The 21,323-nt window shown below is 36.2% G+C and overlaps 1 protein-coding gene across 2 annotated transcripts; it reads left to right on the top strand.

Annotated features, from left to right (window-relative positions):
* Positions 1 to 7,800: 7,800 nt before the first annotated feature.
* On the top strand, positions 7,801 to 11,651 carry lrrc3 (leucine rich repeat containing 3). Of its 2 annotated transcripts, XR_013787156.1 has the most exons (3): positions 7,801 to 7,854; positions 9,386 to 10,792; positions 10,906 to 11,651. XR_013787156.1 is itself a non-coding variant. In XM_079464841.1 (2 exons), the coding sequence occupies exon 2, from the start codon at positions 9,708 to 9,710 to the stop codon at positions 10,506 to 10,508; it is 801 nt and encodes a 266-aa protein (XP_079320967.1). In that variant the 5' UTR covers positions 7,803 to 7,854; positions 9,386 to 9,707; the 3' UTR covers positions 10,509 to 11,646. The 2 variants fall into 2 exon arrangements, 1 of the variants encoding a protein (XP_079320967.1); XM_079464841.1 differs by having other exon boundaries at positions 7,803 to 7,854; positions 9,386 to 11,646.
* The last annotated feature ends 9,672 nt before the right edge of the window (positions 11,652 to 21,323 follow it).

Raw genomic sequence — 21,323 nt, 5'->3', positions numbered from 1 at the left:
AACTTGAACAGAAGTCCAACTCCTAAAGTCTGTCAGAGTCTAAAGAGAAAGATAAAATAAAGGTGAATGTTAGCCTATAACATTATCTGCTATTATGCCTACATGAAAACCTGAATTACTAATATCTGCTAGAACAGTAGTTTAACACAATTTAAACTGAACAGTTACTGTAAATCAGTTAAATGACCACAAGGCCATTAAATGTCTTAAATCCAATTCATTAACACTTGCAATGAATCGCTTACTGTAAATACAGATACACAAAATATACACGTAATTATGAAACCAAGGATATTTCGTTACACTTTACTGTTTGTAAACTTATCTCTGTTACGTTAAATGAACCCTGTTTTTTTAGTCTCGAGGTTAACGTTAACGTTATGTGTCTCGAGCTTTGTCGGTTGGTTCGTTTTTTTGTTTAAAACTAGCAATTACAGCTGGTTCGACTTTGTTGGTGTTTTTTGAGCGTGAATGGGATGGTAATCGCATATTAAAGAAAACTAAATCTGCAATTTAGCGTTACCTTACGCGGTTGGTTTGGCTCTGTCACAAAACGCTAAAAGTTAAAGTTACGTTTGCAAATACAAATGAAAAATGTCGCCTGTAGAATACATGTTGTAAAGATCCTATTTCTGTGGCACTGTTACTCACCTCGATATATATTTGATTCTCCGTCTGAATCCGCGTCCAACGATGAAGTTTTCTCCTCAGGAAGCTTTGAACTCGCGCTTGCATGGTGCGTCCACCTGATTGGCGAATGGTTGCTAGGTTACGTGACGTGCTCTGGTCAAAGGTAGTTCTGAGCAGGTCCAGCTCAGGTTTTTAGCGATTTAAATTCTTGTTCATGGTGGGATTTTATAATCTATGTAAATAAGATTAAAGATGGTACGGTCTAAACCTTTTATAAATGAAATGTAACTATATATGTAAGATATAATTTAAAACAATGGTGTGATAAAAAACACTTCCAACTCATTTTTGTGGGCAGGACACATAACCATTGTTGTATTATGTCTAATATCAAGACTATAGTTATTGAGAATATTGAGAATGCTTTTGATAATCTATCTGAATATTGCCTATTTATAATTTATTATATTTTGCTTTTCACCCAGTATGTGACACACTAAAGACATTGGAAATTAGTAGTCTACTTGAATGCAGTTTCCAACAGAAAGGTCATTATATAAGCTTAAATCACAAAACATTCATATATAATATTTCACTAAATAACACAAAGCAAAGTTAATATATGAGAAAAAGGCAATAGCCCAAAAATTGAGTTTGTGATATAATTTCTGTGACTTCGCACACCCATGTGAAGTGTCTTATCCATTTACATTCATTCAAAGACTACAGCCGTTCACCATGTTTTAGCTTTCTCTCATCCTCCTTTCTCCTTCCACATAATTTAAGCTACAACTAACAGCTCGCACATCCCAGAATTATCTTGTTGTTTATGTTGTTTTCAATCCTTTCCCCAACTAAAGAGACTAAGAGAGAGTTGAGATCCTAAATAACTATATACTGAGGGGTTAACGGTTTACTTGTACGGCAGTGGTGCTATATAGCACCTTAACAACCCCAAAGAACCAATGAAGAACCACTGAAGAACCATACAGGTGCTTAACTGGTTCTTTATACAGTAGCGGTGCTATATAGCACCTCAATCATCCCGAAGAACCGGTGAAGAACCGGTGAAGAACCATTTTTTTTCTGTGTGTTGGCTCACCACTCCTCAGTCCTTCATTCATCCTCAGCACAGGTGATGTGTTGAAATATTCATCAACTCTTCTCTCACTAAAGAAGCGGCAATAAGTGATGTGCTTGATATCATTTTATTAACTTCCAAGTGTACGTTTATCTTGGTTAGATGCATTGATGTTTTGTGACAAAGCAGTCTGACAGAAGTCGAACATCTCTGCTCATGCAGAGCGGCTGCTGTCTGCACCTGTGGATTAATTCCTGTTTATTTACATAAAAAGATATGACAGGCTGTGTGTAATTTCTGAAATGGGTATTTATCTTCTTTAGTTGAGAGTGGAACCAACACAAACAGCATTGGTTTTCTAAAGTTTAGTTTGTTGCTCTTTACATTTCTTTAAACCTCTTTTAGATCTCAAAACCAGCAGCATTTTTACATTTCTTATTTCAAGAAATATTTTGTATTCTTTGCAATAATGCCAAAGAAAACAAAAAAACATACTACACAACCTTAAAAATAAAGGTGCAAGTTCATAATGTCAAAGTAGCATGACTTCTTTGCTGTTTTGTCCATAAAGAACCTTTAACATTTGTTTAACATGTCTTTTAGGGAACCAAAAATTATTCTCACATCTCTGTGAATAACCTTTCATAGCACCTTTTAAAAATAAATTGTACAAAAAATAAAAAAAGATTTAGTGTAAAAATATATAAAATTATATGTATTTTATGAAACAATAATATGTAAAGTATGGCGGATGACCAGATTAAGAAAAAAATATCCTTTCTGTGCATTATCTATATGTGCTACGGTGCCACAATATCTTTATTTCGTTTTTGAGCCGAACAAATTGTTTTTGTTTATTTCATTTAGATCTGTTTATCTCCACTTTCAACAAATAAGTCTATAAAATTACAAATCAATAAATGTTACAGATAAACAACACTTTCTTTTCCCAACAAGAGAAGATTATAAAATAATCTGACCCACCACTGCAGTTAAGGTTACTTGTTTACTCTTACAAGACATGGCTGGAGGATAAAGAAGCACCCAATGAACAGCTAAGAAAATGAAAGAGGAGTCAAACACTTCAAACAAGCTCTGAGAATTGCTTACAAAACGCTCAACAACAAACAACGAAGGAGGTCAGTGGCTGTCGGCCATTAGCACAATGTGCAATAAAACAGATTCATGCCAAACACTGGGGTCAAATGAGGGAAGGATTGCAGCAATTCTCGCAAAAATATTTAAGTAGACAGTTATATCTGCAATATCCAGAATGGTTTTTTTATTTAAAAAAATATTGTTAATTTATAATGGTTGTTTGTGGAATGTTTCTTGGAGAAATACAATGTAAAACTGCCCACGGTTTCAGACCAGACACATCGAAGGCTATTAAAGCTGTGGAGGATAATATAAAAGAAGAGGAGAGGCTCAACTTCTCCTAAGGGGAACAATTTGAACTTAAGCCCTGAAAGCAAGTTGTCTTGGTCTCTGTGGAAATCGATGCTTTAGACTGTTCTATAAACGTATATTGTCCCAATTATCTCCATATTTTTTAGACTTTGGACATATTTGGCCTTGCGGACAGGAGAGGACTGTAGACTTTTTACACTACCAGTTTCTCATTTCTTCACTTTCCTTTCTTCATGAACATTTCCAACACATCATGAATTATTTACTGTATTTATTGTATACAAAACAGTCTTTCTAATACTCATTTCCTATTAGGCAATATGAAACATAATTATATTAAATTAAATAATTCAGTTATGACCATGAGAAAATGATAGCTTGATGCTCAATCCAACCATTTATGATATATATTTTGATTTTTGTTTACATGGTTTCTTCATTTTCATATTGTATACAGTACATCAAGCATTTATTTCACAAACATATTTCTCTCAATGTACACACATTGACCCTTGAGTCAAAATATTTGGTTATCACATAATTCAAACTGAGGGATATTCAAATCTTTGCTCAAATCTATATGATTATTTTTACACAATAAAGTTCATTTTTAAACTACATTACCCATAATTCTACTAAGCAATACAGGCACACTTGATAGCTGACTAATGGTGGAACAAACACTGTAGTGGTATGTAATGCTTTTGACTTCACACTTGAATTTTTTGCCAAACTATGGGGTTTGTTTGAAATAAGATGCATTGTGCAAACCTAAGACAAGCAACAAATGATAAAAAAGGAGCCATCTTTTTCTTTTAGACACATACAAATATTTTCTGAAGCACCACGAACGGTTGTGTCTTTAATATAGAAAACCTTCACTAACATAAAAGTCTGTGAACATTGGCCCTTAATGAGAGTCAGAATCTATTCAGATATTAAGAATACATTATAAGGAACAGACATACAATTTTCTCTTCATTTTACATATAGCAACATACCCTGTTATTTAAGATGTTTGATATGAGCAAGGACATGACATGACAAGAAGGTTTGCCATCCTGTGCTGTGTGAGTCTCATCCGTCAGCTGTCACTGACACGCACCTCATTAACTTGAGTCATTTCATATGCAGCAGTTCTGAAAAAGTGGCTATTCTAGGTTCCCGATTTGAATCCGTTTCAGAAGAGTTTTACAAACCATCAGATGGTTAGACCTGCATAAATATTTACACAATCTCCATGCCATTCTGACCTAAATCTCAGGAGGTCCTGAGGGACTAACCAACATCTCATGCTAGGAACAGATATGCTTGTGTTGTGTGAGACAAAAATAATGTTGACTATTATGTTCTGCATAAACAGTGTCAAAAAGCAATTTATTTGTGGAAGAATTTGATATTAATCAGTGTTGATTGACACATTTTATAAATAAGGTTGATTTAGTCATGTCATGCAAGGACAGAAAAATTACCCCACAAAACCATGAAGGAACCATTAAATTACTCCATATATGACTCCATGTGGCACTGTAATCCTAATTCCGTGTGACCTGCTTTGATTGACCATGCAATAAATATCAACTGTGGTAAAAAAACTATTAGGATTATCCTCACATATTTTAGCCATTTGTAGTAGTCTATCACAAAGAAACGCATAAAGTTTTTTGCTTTTTTAAATTATTATTATTATAGTACAGAAGACTACTAAATGTGTACAAACATATACAAAAAAATTATGAAAATAAAATAAACAATTACATAAAAATATAACTTGGGGTAGAAATGTGAAAATAATAACTATTCATGTCAGGGGTAAAAAAATACATACATAATTAAACTAACATAGTGCTTCATAAGTATTTTTAGCTTTTTATATTGCTTAACATTTGTCCATATTGTTTAGTTTCTCTTACAAATTGTTCAGCATTTTGCTTAGCTTTAGCCCATTTTCTAACATGAATGTAATATTTACCAAGATAAAAAGTTGTACTTTTAGAACTTTCCTGCTTTCTACTAACTTGCTTACTTGGGGATCCACGTCATTGTGCATTGCATTGTGAGCAGTCGCTCGCAACGCGATTCCAAATTCCTGGTTTGCGAATCGAAAGAATCGATTCCAAGAATGGATTCCTAGCTGCTGTTTTCGATTTCTAATTGCCTGTTTTATTACAGATTCTTATGTGTAATAAAATATTTTAATGCAATGCAATTTTCTAAGCTGTCTTTTTTAATGTATTAATCGTTTATTGTTTCTATACCAAAAACCTTCACCAAACGTGTTGATCTTGTCCTGCAATTCCAATGTATCATTAATAATCATTCCTAGTTTTTTTATTTACTATTTGTTTTCAAAATAAAGCACAGGTCAAATTAATATTAACTATTTAAAAATGTATTCAGCAGTGTATTCGATAATCAGTAAATTGTATTAAAAATATAAGAATACAGTGCGTAAATGACGGAAAGAGGTACTAGCTCTATTGTTCTTTACTGACTAATAGTCTCACACTCGATTTTTTTCTAGCTCTTTCTAATCTTCTCATTTAATGTTAAATGCAAATAGTGCAAACAGGTGTTGAAAAAGCTCTGTCCAGGTTTAAACAGACGTCCAAGTAAATATGTTGTGAGACTGTGTTTTATATACATGCAACTCTCTTCACGTGCATACTGAGCTCATCGGTAGAGTAAGAGAAGACGGTCCGTTTACAGTCCGGCTGAAAGGACAAACGTATAGGCATATGATTTGTTTAATGTGTGGATACAAGTAGCTACTGTAATTATATCTGCATTGTGTGTGCAAACTAAGCGTTTGCTTTCACGCGTGCAGAATATTTTATGTCATTCTAGACTTCATCTATTAGTTTTTTTCTGAAGTCTGTACCGTTTTAGACAATAAACGGATGTGATTTAGTTGACCGCTGACATCGACTAAGGGGCGGGGCTTGTGCTTATGAAGGCTTTTAAAGAGGAGTCGATTTCATGGAATCGATTCCAACCATTGGAGTCGACTCTCAATTCTCAACACCTCGGAATCGATTCCCAGCCCTAGAGTCATCGCATAGATAGAGATATATGACATTTCTAAACGTATTTTGCACATTTCACGTGGTACGAGGACTTATATATTCAAGCGGATCGGATTGTATGAATCTGTATTAATAAATACAAATGACAAAGCCACATTTGACCAAGTTATTTATTACTTTCATTAAGTTGCACTTTCACCGTCGTGTTGTTTCTAAGCTACAAGGCAGAACATTGCGCTTCTCTTCCGGTCATTGACCGGATATGGCACAGCGAGCGTTCTACAGTGTTCAAGAGTGTTTAACTTAAAACAAATAAACTATAAACCTCACTATATCCCAGTCACTACTGCAGTGTCGGTGTCCCAAAGTCACAGTAGGCCTATGCATTTCGAAGCTCCGCTTACGTCACGTTAGCCAATCGGCGTCGCGACGCGTCACTCTGAGGTAGCTACATGATTTCTTCGATTTCGCTAACTCTTATAAACAACCTGTTTTATTCACAGTATATATCGTATTTTGGTGTAGACTAAACTAAGTAGTAATAGAATAGTCATTCATAAACAGTGCTCGAATTGAATCAAGTCTTATGGGGGTCTATAAGACTTTGTTTTGTGGGGTTCGTGTCGAAAATATACGATTTATACAAAATACACAATACATTTTATCATATGCATAACTATATTTATTCAAAACAGGCTTACATAAAAGAACAGGCTTTGACTGTATTTTGGATCAAATCAATGCTTGGTCAACAGAAATGACATTTGAACGGTTGTTTGGCGTTTCAAATTTAAAGTGACACGACAGCTAGCCCATAAACTACCTTAATATCAATTATTGTAAATTATGAATTCACAAAATTTACCAAATCCATTGCATGAATTTAATCACATTTGTCAATATCATTATAATTTTTAATCAAATAAAAATATCTGAGGAACTATGTTTTACTTGTTATGGGGGTCCCTATGCCTCTTCAATTTGAGCAAAGGCGCGATTTGGTTACTGTACTATACTTGACAGACAAATGAAAAAAAAGTACACTAACCCTGTTCTCTCAACAGGTCAAGCTTTTGTTGAAACTAGTAACTTTGTATTAGCACCTATCGTACTCTCTTTGTAAGATCTATCGCTTAGCTCCCTGAACTCTTTGTAAGTCGCTTTGGATAAAAGCGTCTGCTAAATGACTAAATGTAAATGTTTCAACGCTTTGAGGGTGTTCTCGATTTACATAGAAAGTTCATTTAAAACAACAGCTCCTCCCTTTATTTCTAGGGGTGTCAGAAATGACGAATTTCAACTTGCAGTGGGAAAGTGACATATGCCAAAACGGGTCCAACACTTTAAACCCTCGTGAGCCGTTCAGATTGTACAGGTGTGGTTCAGATCATTCGGTTAAGATTATGAACCGTGAACGAAAACAAGATGTCACTTGAATATTTTAGCTATTACGTGTTCGTTTGAATTAGCAGTGCTGACACATGCTGTAATTTGAACTGTGGGTAAAGAAAGCGCTTATATCGTTCATTCAAGCAGTTCTTCTGAGTGAATGTTTAGCATCAGTCAGCTGCGGGTGGAGCGCGCACGCAGCGTCCTCACCGTCCAATCAGCGCGAAGCTGCTTTCTTATAGTCTCTGTGTGCATTTCACTTTCACACTCACACACTGCACAGCCACCGATGCGAAGAAGTATGCATCAACAAGTATGGTAAGTCATGATGCTGCATACAATATACATATAAAGATAATTTATAAAGACCTGCTTTTCTTTGCTCTTTAAACCATATGTTAGCTAGCATGTTACGTGTTGATGTATTTGTGTTGTCCTTAATGTAGTTTGTTTTGAGCAACAATAAGGTTGCATGAAGATTTCAATTACTTTTATGGTTTTACTGTCGTGAGTAATTCATTTACTTGTTCCTAAGTTACAAAATTGCATGCATTTTTGCCATGAACACGCCGTACCATTTCTTCAGTCGGTTTTATTTCGATTTATTTTATTATTTTAATATACAAAATGTATATTTTTTCTCATATTCAGTCAGTTTATAGAAAAATAGTGATGTTTTGTCACCATCCTGTTTGCTTTCGTCCCACACCTTCACAGTATAAAGGAACTGTAGCCTTCACCGTATCGGATCATAAACGTGCCTTTCCTAATCCATCACCATGATGAACTTCTGTTTTATAGCTGTTGTGGATACAGTATTCAGTTGTGAGAGCTGCTTATTGCTTATACTGTAGGTAGCAGGTGAATTAATCATCATATTTTGACATGCTGCCTGTGACAAAGTTTCATTAATAGATGGAAAGTTCACCGTAGCATGTGCTGTGCATATCAATGTTTTCTTCGTGGCATTTGGCCACATGTAAAATGAGATGGCGTTTTGGCTGTAATGTCATGATCTAGCTATCCTCCTGGTGCATGCATGTATTCAGTGTTACGATCTATAAATGGAGTCAAGTATTCCTCTGCCCTCTTTTATGTTGAAATGAGCAGATTATTAATATCATGCCTAAATGCCCCATATACAGTAGCCTTCCTGACATTTATCAGTCAGATATGTCCTGAGAAATCACACCTGTCTGTGCAACATAATAAATAAATGAAATGGCACCTTTATGATTTTAGATGAAGGCAAGAGGTATTGAGTTACAGAAATCTGATAATATGAAGGAAGTATTGATCTTTAAGAAACCTGTATCTATAAAATAGGTCTTGTTATTTTCCATTTGTTGTATGGATGATTCTAGACCTTGTTTACAGCATGGTAGTCTTTTCTTGGACAACATTGATAAATATGAAAACAAATGCATTTTATTAGCAAGATTTGAAGGTGCAACCTATTGCGCTTTTGGCACAAAATATCCCTGTAAGACACACACATCTCATTTTATGATAAGGGGGGTGAGGTGGAATAAAATCCTAGAATCATGGTTGTATCATTAGAGGTTCTAATAACCATCAGTGAGCAATGTGTTGCTGCGAAGTAGTTGAGGTGTTAATATGTTTTCAATTTTTAATTTAATTTGATTATATGAAGCATAACCAATACATTATTCTGCAGGATTATGACATTTAAATGAGATTGATCTGTCATGGATAACGCAATTTCAGTCAGAGCATGCTGTGTCATATTCTTGTAACATGCAAAGAAATAATGCCATGAAATGAATGTAACTGTTGATCCACAAATACTGCGTCTGTGATGCTTCTGTCTTGTTCTTTCCATTCTCAGATGTTACGAGGACGTGAAGTACGTGGAGTCTCCGAATGTCTTCTGGTTACAGCTTCTACGTAAAACCTGGCTCTCTCTACAAACATTTAATCACCTATCTTGATGGAGTTGTTTGGATTCTCCCCAGAACACTCGATGAACAGTCACGTGTACTGAATTGTGTTCTTCTGCTTTTGCTTTGCCATAACAATGCCTTTAAACACCTGAACATTTTCTCTGTACTCTAACATATGAGCCTGTGCATTTATGGGAGAGAATCCACTATGGAAATGACAGGAAGGAATGTTGAACTGTAGAGCTTTTAAAAGAAATATACCTGGACATGACTTTCCCTGGGGGGACTCATGTGTCGAAGAACGTCTTCATCCATCATGGCCATCCCTTTTTCCTGACAATACTTTTATCTTTAAATTTTTTCAGTGTGATGGGTTCTGCCTGTCCCAAGAGCTGCCACTGTACTGAGAGGAATGGCTTGACCGTGGTGCAGTGTTCCTCTCGTAACTTAGAGGAGATACCTCTTGACCTTCCGCACAACACAGTGTCTCTCCTTCTGTCCAATAATCACATCGCCAACATCCCAAATCAGGCTTTCAAAAACCTTCCATGGCTCCAAGAGCTAGACTTGTCTCGGAATGCCATTGAAACCGTGGACGCAGGGGGTTTTCAGGGCGTCTCGGAGAGCTTGAGAGCCCTTGACCTGTCCCATAATCAAATAAGGAGCGTGCCCAAGGAGGCCTTTGCTCGACTTAATGCCAAGATCAGCTTGTCCGACAACCCTTGGCACTGCGAATGCCAGTTGCAGGAGGTGTTGCGGGAACTCAATTTGGATCCTAAGACGGTGAACGAGGTGAGCTGCCACACGTCTGTTCAGGAAGAGTACGCAGGGAAGCCCGTCATCCAAGTGCTGGATTCGGGCATTAACTTTTGTAACTTCCATCACAAGACTACCGACGTGGCCATGTTCGTCACCATGTTCGGTTGGTTTGCGATGGTCATCGCATATGTAATCTATTACGTACGACACAACCAGGAAGATGCCAGGAGACATCTGGAGTACCTCAAGTCTTTGCCAAGTAGCTCCCAAATTAGTAAGGACTTTGACACAATCAGCACTGTTCTCTAGCATCAATCAATGCAGCGTGGGAGGAAATGTGTTTGGCACAAAGATTATGGCACAACGTCGAGCCTTATTTCCATTTGCTTTTCAAGGACCATAATTGTCCATTTGTTGCCTGTTTGATTCGTTTGGTTTCATGGGATTTAGCACAATGACTGTTTTGACAATTCTGCCAATCATGGAACGTTTCCGTTCATATACTCACAGTGGACCTACATACTCTCTGAATCTCGGTGGTGACCGCTTTGTGCCTCACTACAGGTTCTGCAGACGCTCCAATTTCTCTGCAGGTGCTTAAATCTCATTACGTCCTGAACTGATTTCTGAAATGACATTGAATTATCATACAGACTGACCGAGATCTAAATGCTGGATTAATGGGCCTTTTTTTCTTGTGTTGTAGTGTAAACGGGTGTGTCAGTTGTCGGGATACACAAATACTGCCAGAACTCTCAGTCCGACTTGTTTCCTGGATACTTGCCCCCTTTTGGCAGACGTCTATATGCTCAAGTGCCTACATTCTGGTACCTCAACACCAATACACTGTGCGTCGGGCATTTTTTTGGCTTGCTTTCTCTGCGATCACAGAAATAATATTTTAATATCAAATGTTGGACAATCTGTGTTGCCGTATGTGGTAAAGGGATGGTTCACCTAAAATGGAAAATAATGTCATCAACTACTCACCCTGAGGTTGAGTAACCAAACAGATCTCATCCCACATTTACTGCCATTGTGGATAAAATAAATACTATGGGAGTCAATGGTGAATGATATCTGTTTGATTACTGAACTTCTTCCAAATATCTTTCTTTGTGTTTAGCAGAACAAATTTATACAGGTTTGGAACAATCTGAGGATGAGTAAATGATGACAGAATTTTTGGATGAACTATGCCTTTAAGTAGAACAGTGTCATTGTAGGTATGTAGGTAATTTCTCTGATTGATTTTTGGTCAGTGTCATTGTTGCGTATCACTAGAAGATATCATCAGATGATATGCAAAAATGGAATTTAGTTAAAAGGGGCTTGAATAGTCGACACGTGTATTTCTGCCCACATGTATCCGTTTGTTTTTCATTGTGACAAGCCTTTCTGTAGCAGTAGTGTGTATATCATAGCAACATTAAAGTATAAAAATGGCATTGGAGGAACTGTCTTGTTTCTAAACTTTTGTTACAGTCTCAGTGCTTATGGTGATTAAAGGTTTGGATAGATCTTCACTAGAATCATAGCTGGGCACCATATATGTTTACGTGTGATAGATGACTGAATACTAGGTCTTAGCAGTTTCATTAGTAACGACATTTACTCCCAATGTTTTTGAAAAAACCTTCTTCTCAAAGGCAATGAGAATCACACGGGGTACTTCGTTTCTGTGTCCGTGTGCACTAGATACAAAACAATGGCTTGCAGCTATGTCTGTTGTTCCTTCAGGGTTTCCATGAGGAATAATCCCGCTGAGAACTGATATTATGATTGCCTTCCTGTCCAGGGAGTCCAAGGTCTTGCTGTATGTGTCTGTAGCTTCAGATCAATAGCAGATTCATTATAAGGATAGGTTTGGACTACTGGGCTGAACTTTTAAGTCGTGCTGTTTTGGGACAAGATGACATCTTCAATACAGTGTAGATCAAAGTGAGAGAATCAGCTATGGTTTGATTTGCTCTCTGCTCTATGAGGGAAAAACGATGAAAATGGGTGGCCACCGGTGTTGACATCAATATGATTTGCATTTAACATTCAAGTGCTCCGTAATGATTTATTCTTTCTGTATGCTTGTCAAGAACCCTATAGGAAGGATTGCATTAATTTACGTTGCACCTCGGAGGGTAATTTAATAGAAAACGTTGTTGCATAAGGCTTGTGCTTTCATAGTTAATGAGGCTTAATGGATAACATAATCAACACCGTCTGAGATGTTTATACCTAAAATCCTTTAGGAGAAATAAATAATAAATAAAAATGAAAAAAAAACGTTATTAAAGATTACATCTATAGAGCTACTAAATTAATTCTAAATTATAGCTCAGAAACTCTGTATATTTTTTATTGATTATGAACCATTACAATATTAATGTTCATGTGTCTCATATCAATGGCATTATGTGATCCCAAAATAACATCTGTGAAATAGTATTCTGTTCATCAAAATTACTGACCCAAAGCATTTTATTAAGGGGATACTTCACGCAAAAAAATATTTACATACGTTTCTTTGATTAGCTAAACACACAAATGTCAGATCTCTTTACTGCCATAATATAAAAACTATAGGAGTTAATGGGGGATGAGATTTTATGTTTTTCCAAATTTCTTCCTGTGTGTTCAATGAACAAAGACATTTATACAGGGTTGGAACAATCTGGGGATGAGTAAATGACGACATATTTTTCATTTTTGGCTGAACTATCCTATTTCCAGTGTTATTTTTTACAAGCAGAAAAGAAGCCTATGCACACTTTGGAGTTCTTAAGACTTTAGGACACAGCAGAGATCTCCCTCAGTTCTTATGTGCTCTATATCAGGTAATTTACAGAAGTGTTATCTCTTTTTAGCTATGTGTCGCCCCGCTGAGAAACTGATAGGCTGGTACACTTTCACCACAGGGGTAATCTGTGCCTCCCCAATAATACTTTCCTCCTAGACTGACTGCTTTGCCTCCTGCATTTATCTATCGCCTCATGCTGTCATATCTTAGTAATAATTGAAGAAATCAGTTTCTATTTCTGGTTTTTGTTAAAGTGCCAATCAAAAGGTTGAGCACACCTGCTTGCTCTTCACTGGTGTTCCGCAATAATCCAATCGTAATAAATTATTCACGCTTAATTCTAAAATCGTTATATTTCACACAGTATATTTCCTTTTCAAAGTCGCCACCTTTCTGTCTGGATTATAGCTATACAATGCTTTGGACATTTTCTGAAACCAGGGCTATGCTGGTATCATGGGATGCTTTTTTAAAATGCAAAATTCTCTTTTTGGATTCTCATGTACAATATGCAATTTGTTCTGCTTTTTGGTAAATTACGATTAAAAATGTGTAGTTATAAGATCCTTACTTATAAATTTGATTTAAAAACAATTATATTACAACCGCGGTGCATGTAGATAAAAAATAGATAATTCTTTGGTAATAAAAACATAATGCTTCACCATGTAAGATCGTTATACACATCTGAAGACAATAGATACTCAAAAGATGCACCTTTACATATAAAAGAAAATATTTAACTTTGTCCTGCATCTTTTATTGCATCCAGCATATTCCATCCATTCACATTCATCTGTGATTTTTAACTGACATTGTTTTAGGACATAATGATTTGCATGTTTGCGTAAAAACAGATATAATGTAAGTACACAGATTTTCCACTGGCTGATGTTCTGTCGCTTTACCACGTGTGGGTCCATAAGTCACCTCATTATCCATTATGATACCTGCAACACATCCTGTCATTAAAATACTCCTTTACGTGAAGGAATGTGACCCTCTATCTGTGGTTGGTTTTCTTTTCTGGCCATTAGCCACACAGACCATCTGTTCATAACAATATAAACACTCCTAGATTAAACCCCCTGTTGCTACTTCCTGTAAACCCACCGTTATTTGTCCTTGTTGTGATGCCCTTTGCTGCCATTATTTCCCCTGGTGGCATTCAGGTGTAATGTTTGCGTCAATAGGACACGCAGTGGGCTGCACCCATGATGTGCCCCTTATAACCCCTTATCTGAGATTTCTACAACCTTTTTTTGGACCGGTGTGTAATTAGAACATGTTTCCTCATGTGAAATTGTTAACTCCATGTATTGCAACAAAATCTTGAGCTATGGGTAATGCCATTGTGCCACTCAGTAAGTCCTGTATTTTACCAGCAATTTTATATATTAAACTACAAAAGATCATAAGGGGTACAATTATATAACCAAAAAGATAGACTACAGTATTTTACTGTATATTTTGCACACGTATGTCCAAAAGCTTCCATAAGCTTCGATTCTGATTAGTATAATTACAATGATCATTTAAGAAAATAAACACCATGACACTGGCTAGCCTGGCCCTATAATTGCTGCTTGCAGCTACAATTGTTCCCATTTTGTACGGAAATTAGTTTTCAGCTCCAGACTGTTTCTCATTTCTCCCCGTGCCTGTTTTGATGGAAAATAATTCCAGTTTGACTCTGGCAATCTCGATAAGTTGTTACTACCTGTTTTTTTCAAAGCGTGTTTCAATTTGTATAACAAACATGGCAATCATTTGTAACGCAGTGACCTGAATTTGAAGGCATTAGCGACACCTCCTCCGATCCACATGATAACCAAACATTTTTCCTTTCTTTGTGGGGAAGGCATTGAGATTCGATTTAATTTGCGTAAATGTCAGTGTGTTCACGTGTACGTTGGTTTCTCCATTAATTTCCAGTTGAATAGGCGGCTGGAAGACCTCATTTGTCTTTTTATGTGGATGCTGAAGTGAAATGCTGCATATAATAAAGCCTCGCCGGCCTGGAGAACATGGGTAAGATCAAAAAGGGGCCTAATGGAGTATACTGCTCACTCTTTTGTTTTCTCAAGCTCCTGTTTCACCAAGGGAGCTTCTTTTATGTGCTTTCCCATTCATTTAGGTTTTTTTTCAGGTGAAGTGCTTGTTGAGAGCTCTTCCCTATCTCGTATGTGGATCTGCTGTAGAGGATGAGGAGCTGTATAGGGTTTCAAAATTTCCTCCAATGTGTGAGTGCGCATTAATTTTATTTAAATGTGGAGGTGCCTTTATTTCTCTGCACTGACAGAAAGCCTTGTGCATTGACGACATCAGTAAATTTAGAATGCATTTCCGTGTGATTCAGCATTTCACGCCAGATTTCAGCCTTTCCCACCACCTCCTCCTCCTCAAACAGGCGGCCAGTCTGCTTTCAGATGCAAACTGTGCATGAGTGAAGAGTGGAGCTGCAATATAAGGTGTCTGTGGAGAACGGTGTGCTGTCGTCTACATCTGTACCTTAGGGCTACATCCTCGGATAGGCCTACACAAGAGAAAAAATCTAGAGTATATCCTGACCAAAATAAGTATTTTATTAAGTGTAGGCTACTTAATTTGGCCTACACAGTGTGTAATTTTTTGGAGGATCTATTGACAGAAATGCAATATAATATACATAACTATGTCTTCAGTGGTGTGTAAAGACCTTACATAATGAAGCGCTATGTTTTATTACCTTAGAATGAGATATTTCTATCAACATACTCAGCAGGAACCCTTGATTGAAATTCTTCATGTTGTTTCTACAGTAGCCCTAAACAGACAAACTGCTCTACAGAGCGTATATATATATTTGTAGGTTTACTTCATGTAGGAAGTATACTCTTTTTAATGTATTCATCGTGTACTTGTAGTTGTCAATACTGTTAATTTAACTATTTAATTGGCCCATGTTTTAGCCTTTTTTGGCAAACTACAGTACTGTATAAGTTCAAGTTCTTAACTTCGAGTACAAAACTAGTGTACAATTATTCCATGGTCTGTTTACATACTAGATTCTGATTGCCTGGAAGGTGTGCGTTAAAACAGTTTATTACACCACACGTTGCTCGATTCTGATTGGCCAGTCGCGACATTTGCAGGTTCGTTATTTCCAGATAACAGACTCTCAAATCTTATAACACACGGTAACCTGGATGCAGCTGTTTATTTTGACAGGTGTTTTTTACAAATATAAACCTTTCTTTTAATAACAAATGATTGAACCAAATTGAACATTGTTTCTTACCTTAAAACCGAAAGTAAAATGCTTTTCCTCCTGGAAGATCTGCATTCGGTGAAAATGAGCTAATAAAAAAATTTCAAGTTCACCTTTAATGTCAAATTTTTTCTCATGTGGCAAGTAGGTGCGTAATAGGCGGGATAATGGATAATCGCAAAATAAGCCCCTTCTGTGCGATACATCCTGATCGATAACAACCGGCTGCACAGGTAGTTCCAGTCAAGTTTGATCAATGTTTAACTGACAAAAATAACTGTTAACATCAATAACAGCTTTAACTTGGCCATAGTGTAAGCGGGATAATCCACAGCTCGCTTTTCGTTGGGTTGTTCTTGGCCTCCACGTTGTGCATTAAAATCCTTTTATGCACGGCTAGCCGTGGATTATCCCTTACATTTTTGTTTCATACTGCAACAAATGAATTTATACTCCTGTATACATAATCTTAAAATAATAATTATTGGCACTTTAAATATTGTATACTACCATGTTCAAGTATATTTGGTATACTTCAAATAGCAGGCTATATAGTATATTTGATAATTTTTATGTACTTATAGTGTACATGTAAGTGTACTTTTTCAACACATGAAAATAGACCCTCAGTCTACGTTCTTATTTTAATTAAAAAAAACGAATAAAACTAATAGCACAGCACTTATATTTGAAGGGTAAGGAACAAAAAAATCATTGTGACAGATACTGGAGATGTTGTGACCTTTCAAAGGTCCACATGCTGATGTTTCATAAGTTCAACCTGGAAACTGTAAACATCAAATAGAAATGGAACATGAATTGAATTGGACTAAGAGAAAACAAACACAGCAAGAAAAGTAGACTCCTCATTTCAGAGGTCTACTCCTCTACCTTACGCATTCATCCAACTACCACAACACAGAAAAATGTGAAATTCTAAAGTTTTTATTGATTTGTTGCCAGTGAAATGGAGAACATATTGGGTATTCTCCAGGGACTGCGTACAGTGTTTTGTTGATGCATCAATGTAAACGCTAACCTCTCATGCATGTAAAGAGGATTTAAACCGTTAGTATTTGCTATGGTGTGCATTCTCCACATACACTCAGACAAAGCATCTTAGTTAACAGGCATGAGATTCAGCAGTCCATTTAGTGCTCCAAGCCTCATCCAGGGAGATTGATGACATGTTATGGCCAAAGTAAAAGTCAGCTTTAGATTCAGAAGCACGGGCATAAATCAATATCTTCCACCCGAACACCTCTGTCTGAAAATGCCCCCTGACAGACAAGTCTCATCTAATGTTCTCCCTTCTTAGGAGCCTTCCATCCAATAACAAGACTAATGCACTTTGAAGTGGGACTGTACTTTGGTGCACTGCCAAAGTATCAGGGATGAAATCAGCATTACTGTGTCTCTGTCAGTCGGGGAACTTTGTGTCAGGGCTATGCTCTAAACAATACTGATGACGGTATAAAACTTAGATTGTACGACCTTATGTTGTTTTTCTCCTTGTCAGTGACATTTGGTAATGACATTGATGATGATATCGTGCCCTTAATGTAATTTCGACAGGCACATGCACCTTGTTTTCATGCAGCTCAATATCAGCACTGCTATTACAGTATATACAGAAATTATTAGCAAAATAAAATAATGTACATAAACACATAAATGTCATCCTGCCTGTGAAAACCCGCCTTTTTGTGAATTTATGTTTTCTGCATAAACTCATCCTATTGTACACAACGTAAAGAACATTCTGAGAAAATATAACCTTGACTTAGTTGGGCCATATCTAAGATTGAAATCATAGTGAAATGAATGGTTGAAATGAAACTTTGATGCTTGTTATGTCAAAATTAGATTGAGACTCATATGCATATAATGATTGAAATATAAATCACACAATATAATTTTATCACAGTAGATGTTGTTCCTTGTTTACTGCAAATGGTTTAATATACATTTTAAGTTGTGTGGCTTTTCTAGCTCAGGTGCAAAAGTTTTTAGGAAACAAAACCTTAGACTGCATTTTAATTCTGTCTCAATGTTTTATCGTTCATCATCTGGAAAAAAATATTCTCAGAGAGATTCTAATGGTATTGTTTCTCTGGATACAGCCCTGGAAAAAAATTGAAAACCATTTAAAACCTCGTTTCATCCTTTGAATTACTAACAACATTTCTCCCAAACTTTAAGTAAAAACAATGTTTCTAATTGCATTTATCTGCAGAAAATGAAGACTGAAGAAACGGGTCAAAATTACAGAAAAGTAAAAATAAAATATAAATGTAGACCTCAAATACTGCGAAGAAAACTATTCCTTATTCCCTTTTAAGCAATTCTTCGACCATGCATGTATTTAGGAAAAGTAAAAATAAACGATGCGATAAAACCTAACATTATATCAGTTTTTGTGTGCCTTGTCATGGTGTGCTGTCAGTCCTAAACATTGTTGTTTGGTGATTTGATACTGGACTGGAAGGGCCACAGTACATCTAGAAATACAGATTAAATAAAATTGTGAAATGGTTTCTTTGTTTTTTTACATTTAGAAAATAATTCTTTAAAACTGTTTTAGTTATAGTTATCATCATTGTGGACAGACTTTATATGTCCAGTGGGTTCAAAGTATTTCTTAACTTGTCTTTCTATTCTAAACCCTTTCACAGTAGAAACTTTCACAAAAAAAGTAACCGGGTTCAAAAATGCCATGCCTGCATGCTGATCTCACCGCCAAAGATCGTGCAGAATTAATTTCACACGAGTTTTAGATTAAATGTTTTTGTCGAGTTCTTTTCAGGCTCCTTTGATACCGTGTATTCATTTCGGTCCATCTGTCGTGTTCAATTTGTCATTTTGTTGATTGGGTCTCAAAGGTGTTGTTCATTTCGACAAGTGTAGATTAAAAATCAAATTGCATCTGCTCTTGGGATTGGTTTAGAAGTGAAGTGTCATGTAGTCACTGACTCCTTGTTGTTTCGCATGGTCCATTTACGGTGTATTCTAGTACTCTTCTGTGCTTTCATTTAACTTTGCTCGTGCTGCATCTGTAGAGGGAAAGATTTTAGCTATTAAAGGAATCACGAGGAATCAGACTTTCTTTGATCTTTGAGATAAAGGACTTAATTTAACTATAAAAAACATAACTTTATAAACGCAAAACTTTCTCCCTTGTGAATAATTGAGCTGCAAACGTGGCTGAAATCCTATTTCTGTCGTTCAAAAAACTGAAACGATGAAGAATTGTGATCAGGTTTTTGTGCCTATGATTTGACCCTTTTTAAAAAATTTAAGATTACAAGATGCAGTGATAAAATAAAAATAAAATCGTATAAAAAGCCAGTATGTTTATGAGCTCTCCAGCATCATTTGACTAAATCTTTTTTTATCCTATGACCGTTATACAAAGACCGCAGGGTCTAAATTATTCTCATTATACATATTGTTGACTTTTCGTCTCATTATAAATGGGTCAAAAAAATGATGGTATTTCACCCCTAGCATTTACTCATTACAACCCTGGTCACGTTCCTATGCCTTACAGAGTCAATACAGGATTCTCAATCTTAAATACATGTAGCTCATAAGCTATTACAGAGAGATTGAACTGTTCAGAGGTGCTTAACACATATAATTCATTAATAATTTTATATCAAAATGAATATCAATGTACCTAATAACCCCTAACTAATGTGTTTTACTTCTTAATCCTACAATGACAGGTAGGGAACTATTGTACTTTTGTAAAAACTCTATTGTTCGACTGTACTATTATACAATATTGTTTTATATAAGGTTTTGCATTATCTTGACATAAATTCACATAACTTATGTGAAGTCTAAAAATATTTTAGGAAGTATTTTTTATGCGTTATTCAGTGCTGCATTAAGGCTGAAATGTTTGGGATGAAGGTCTACTGTATGTTTAGGGATTATGAGTTCATAGTCCTCTCTCATCCCTCGGGTGTTAGTGAATAACATTATCTTCCATCTTCAAGACTGCTTTGACTTTCATGACAACCCCAGTAGAGACAGGCTGGCTAATGGGTTTGAATGAACTGATTGTTAGAGATCGGTCATTATTGGAGAAATGAATCACAGAGGTCAGCGAATGACCCTGAGAAGTATGAACAATCAGAGACACTTCTATAAATATCATGTAATTTGTTGCACTTTCATTGGGGCTGAATAGGTACACTGCATTGTCTCCATCATGCCAGATGTGTGCTATCGCTGTGATGAAAGTTATTTTTCATACGGTTTCAATGACTGTATTATGCTATATACGTATAGTTTCTACTTTACTGTTGTACTATAACGTTCTTGCTTTACATTATATAAAAATAAATTGAGATTCTATCCAACACAAAAGCAGTATGAATGATCGATACATTTCAATACATGTAATGCAATTTACTTACACCGTTTCTACACCGGTTCTACACCGGATGCGTCTGGCGAATGGGTTCTAATGCGTTCCTAATGTCTATTGTCGTGTCGCACCGGTTGCGTCCTATGTAGACACCGTGTTAGGTTATTTGACATCCCGCTTCAAAAGATGTCAGGTGGTACAACCACATTTTTGTAAATATTGCACCATTTTGTCAATGCACCATTTAAGAACATCAAAATTGTTGGACAAAGGTTTTTCAGTTTAACATCTTTAAAACTTCTGATATTTGTGGAATTTGTTGATAAGAAAGGTTTTGAATGATCACAGGTTCAACTCTGTGGGAACACACAGACTGATAAAATGTCTGGTTGAAATGCATTGTCAGTTGCTTTGGATAAAAGCCTCTCCCAGATGCATAAATGGAATTATATTATATGCAATCAACAATAACTAAGTTTCCTTGGTACTTTCTTTGTACATTTTCTGACTGAAAGAGCCTTTTGAATGGGTTTTATCTGCTTTTTTGTCAAACGACTTCCGTTCATTTTTCTCTGATTGAAAGTGTCTGCAAGCAGAAACACATTTAACAGCATTTTTACTTTTGGCACTGTCACTGACCGAGTTCTCAAAGCTTATGTTTCCTGAAAGCTTCTCTAGGCCGTGAACACACCAGGTGTCTGT

This window comes from Barbatula barbatula, assembly GCF_947034865.1.
Source record: "Barbatula barbatula genome assembly, chromosome: 9".
In the NCBI taxonomy this organism is placed as follows: Eukaryota; Metazoa; Chordata; class Actinopteri; order Cypriniformes; family Nemacheilidae; genus Barbatula; species Barbatula barbatula.
This window is presented reverse-complemented; position numbering and strand designations above follow the sequence as displayed.

Coding starts and splice junctions, on each gene's coding strand:
- lrrc3 (XM_079464841.1), top strand. CDS start 9,708: ATGACTTTCCCTGGGGGGACTCATGTGTCGAAGAACGTCTTCATCCAT.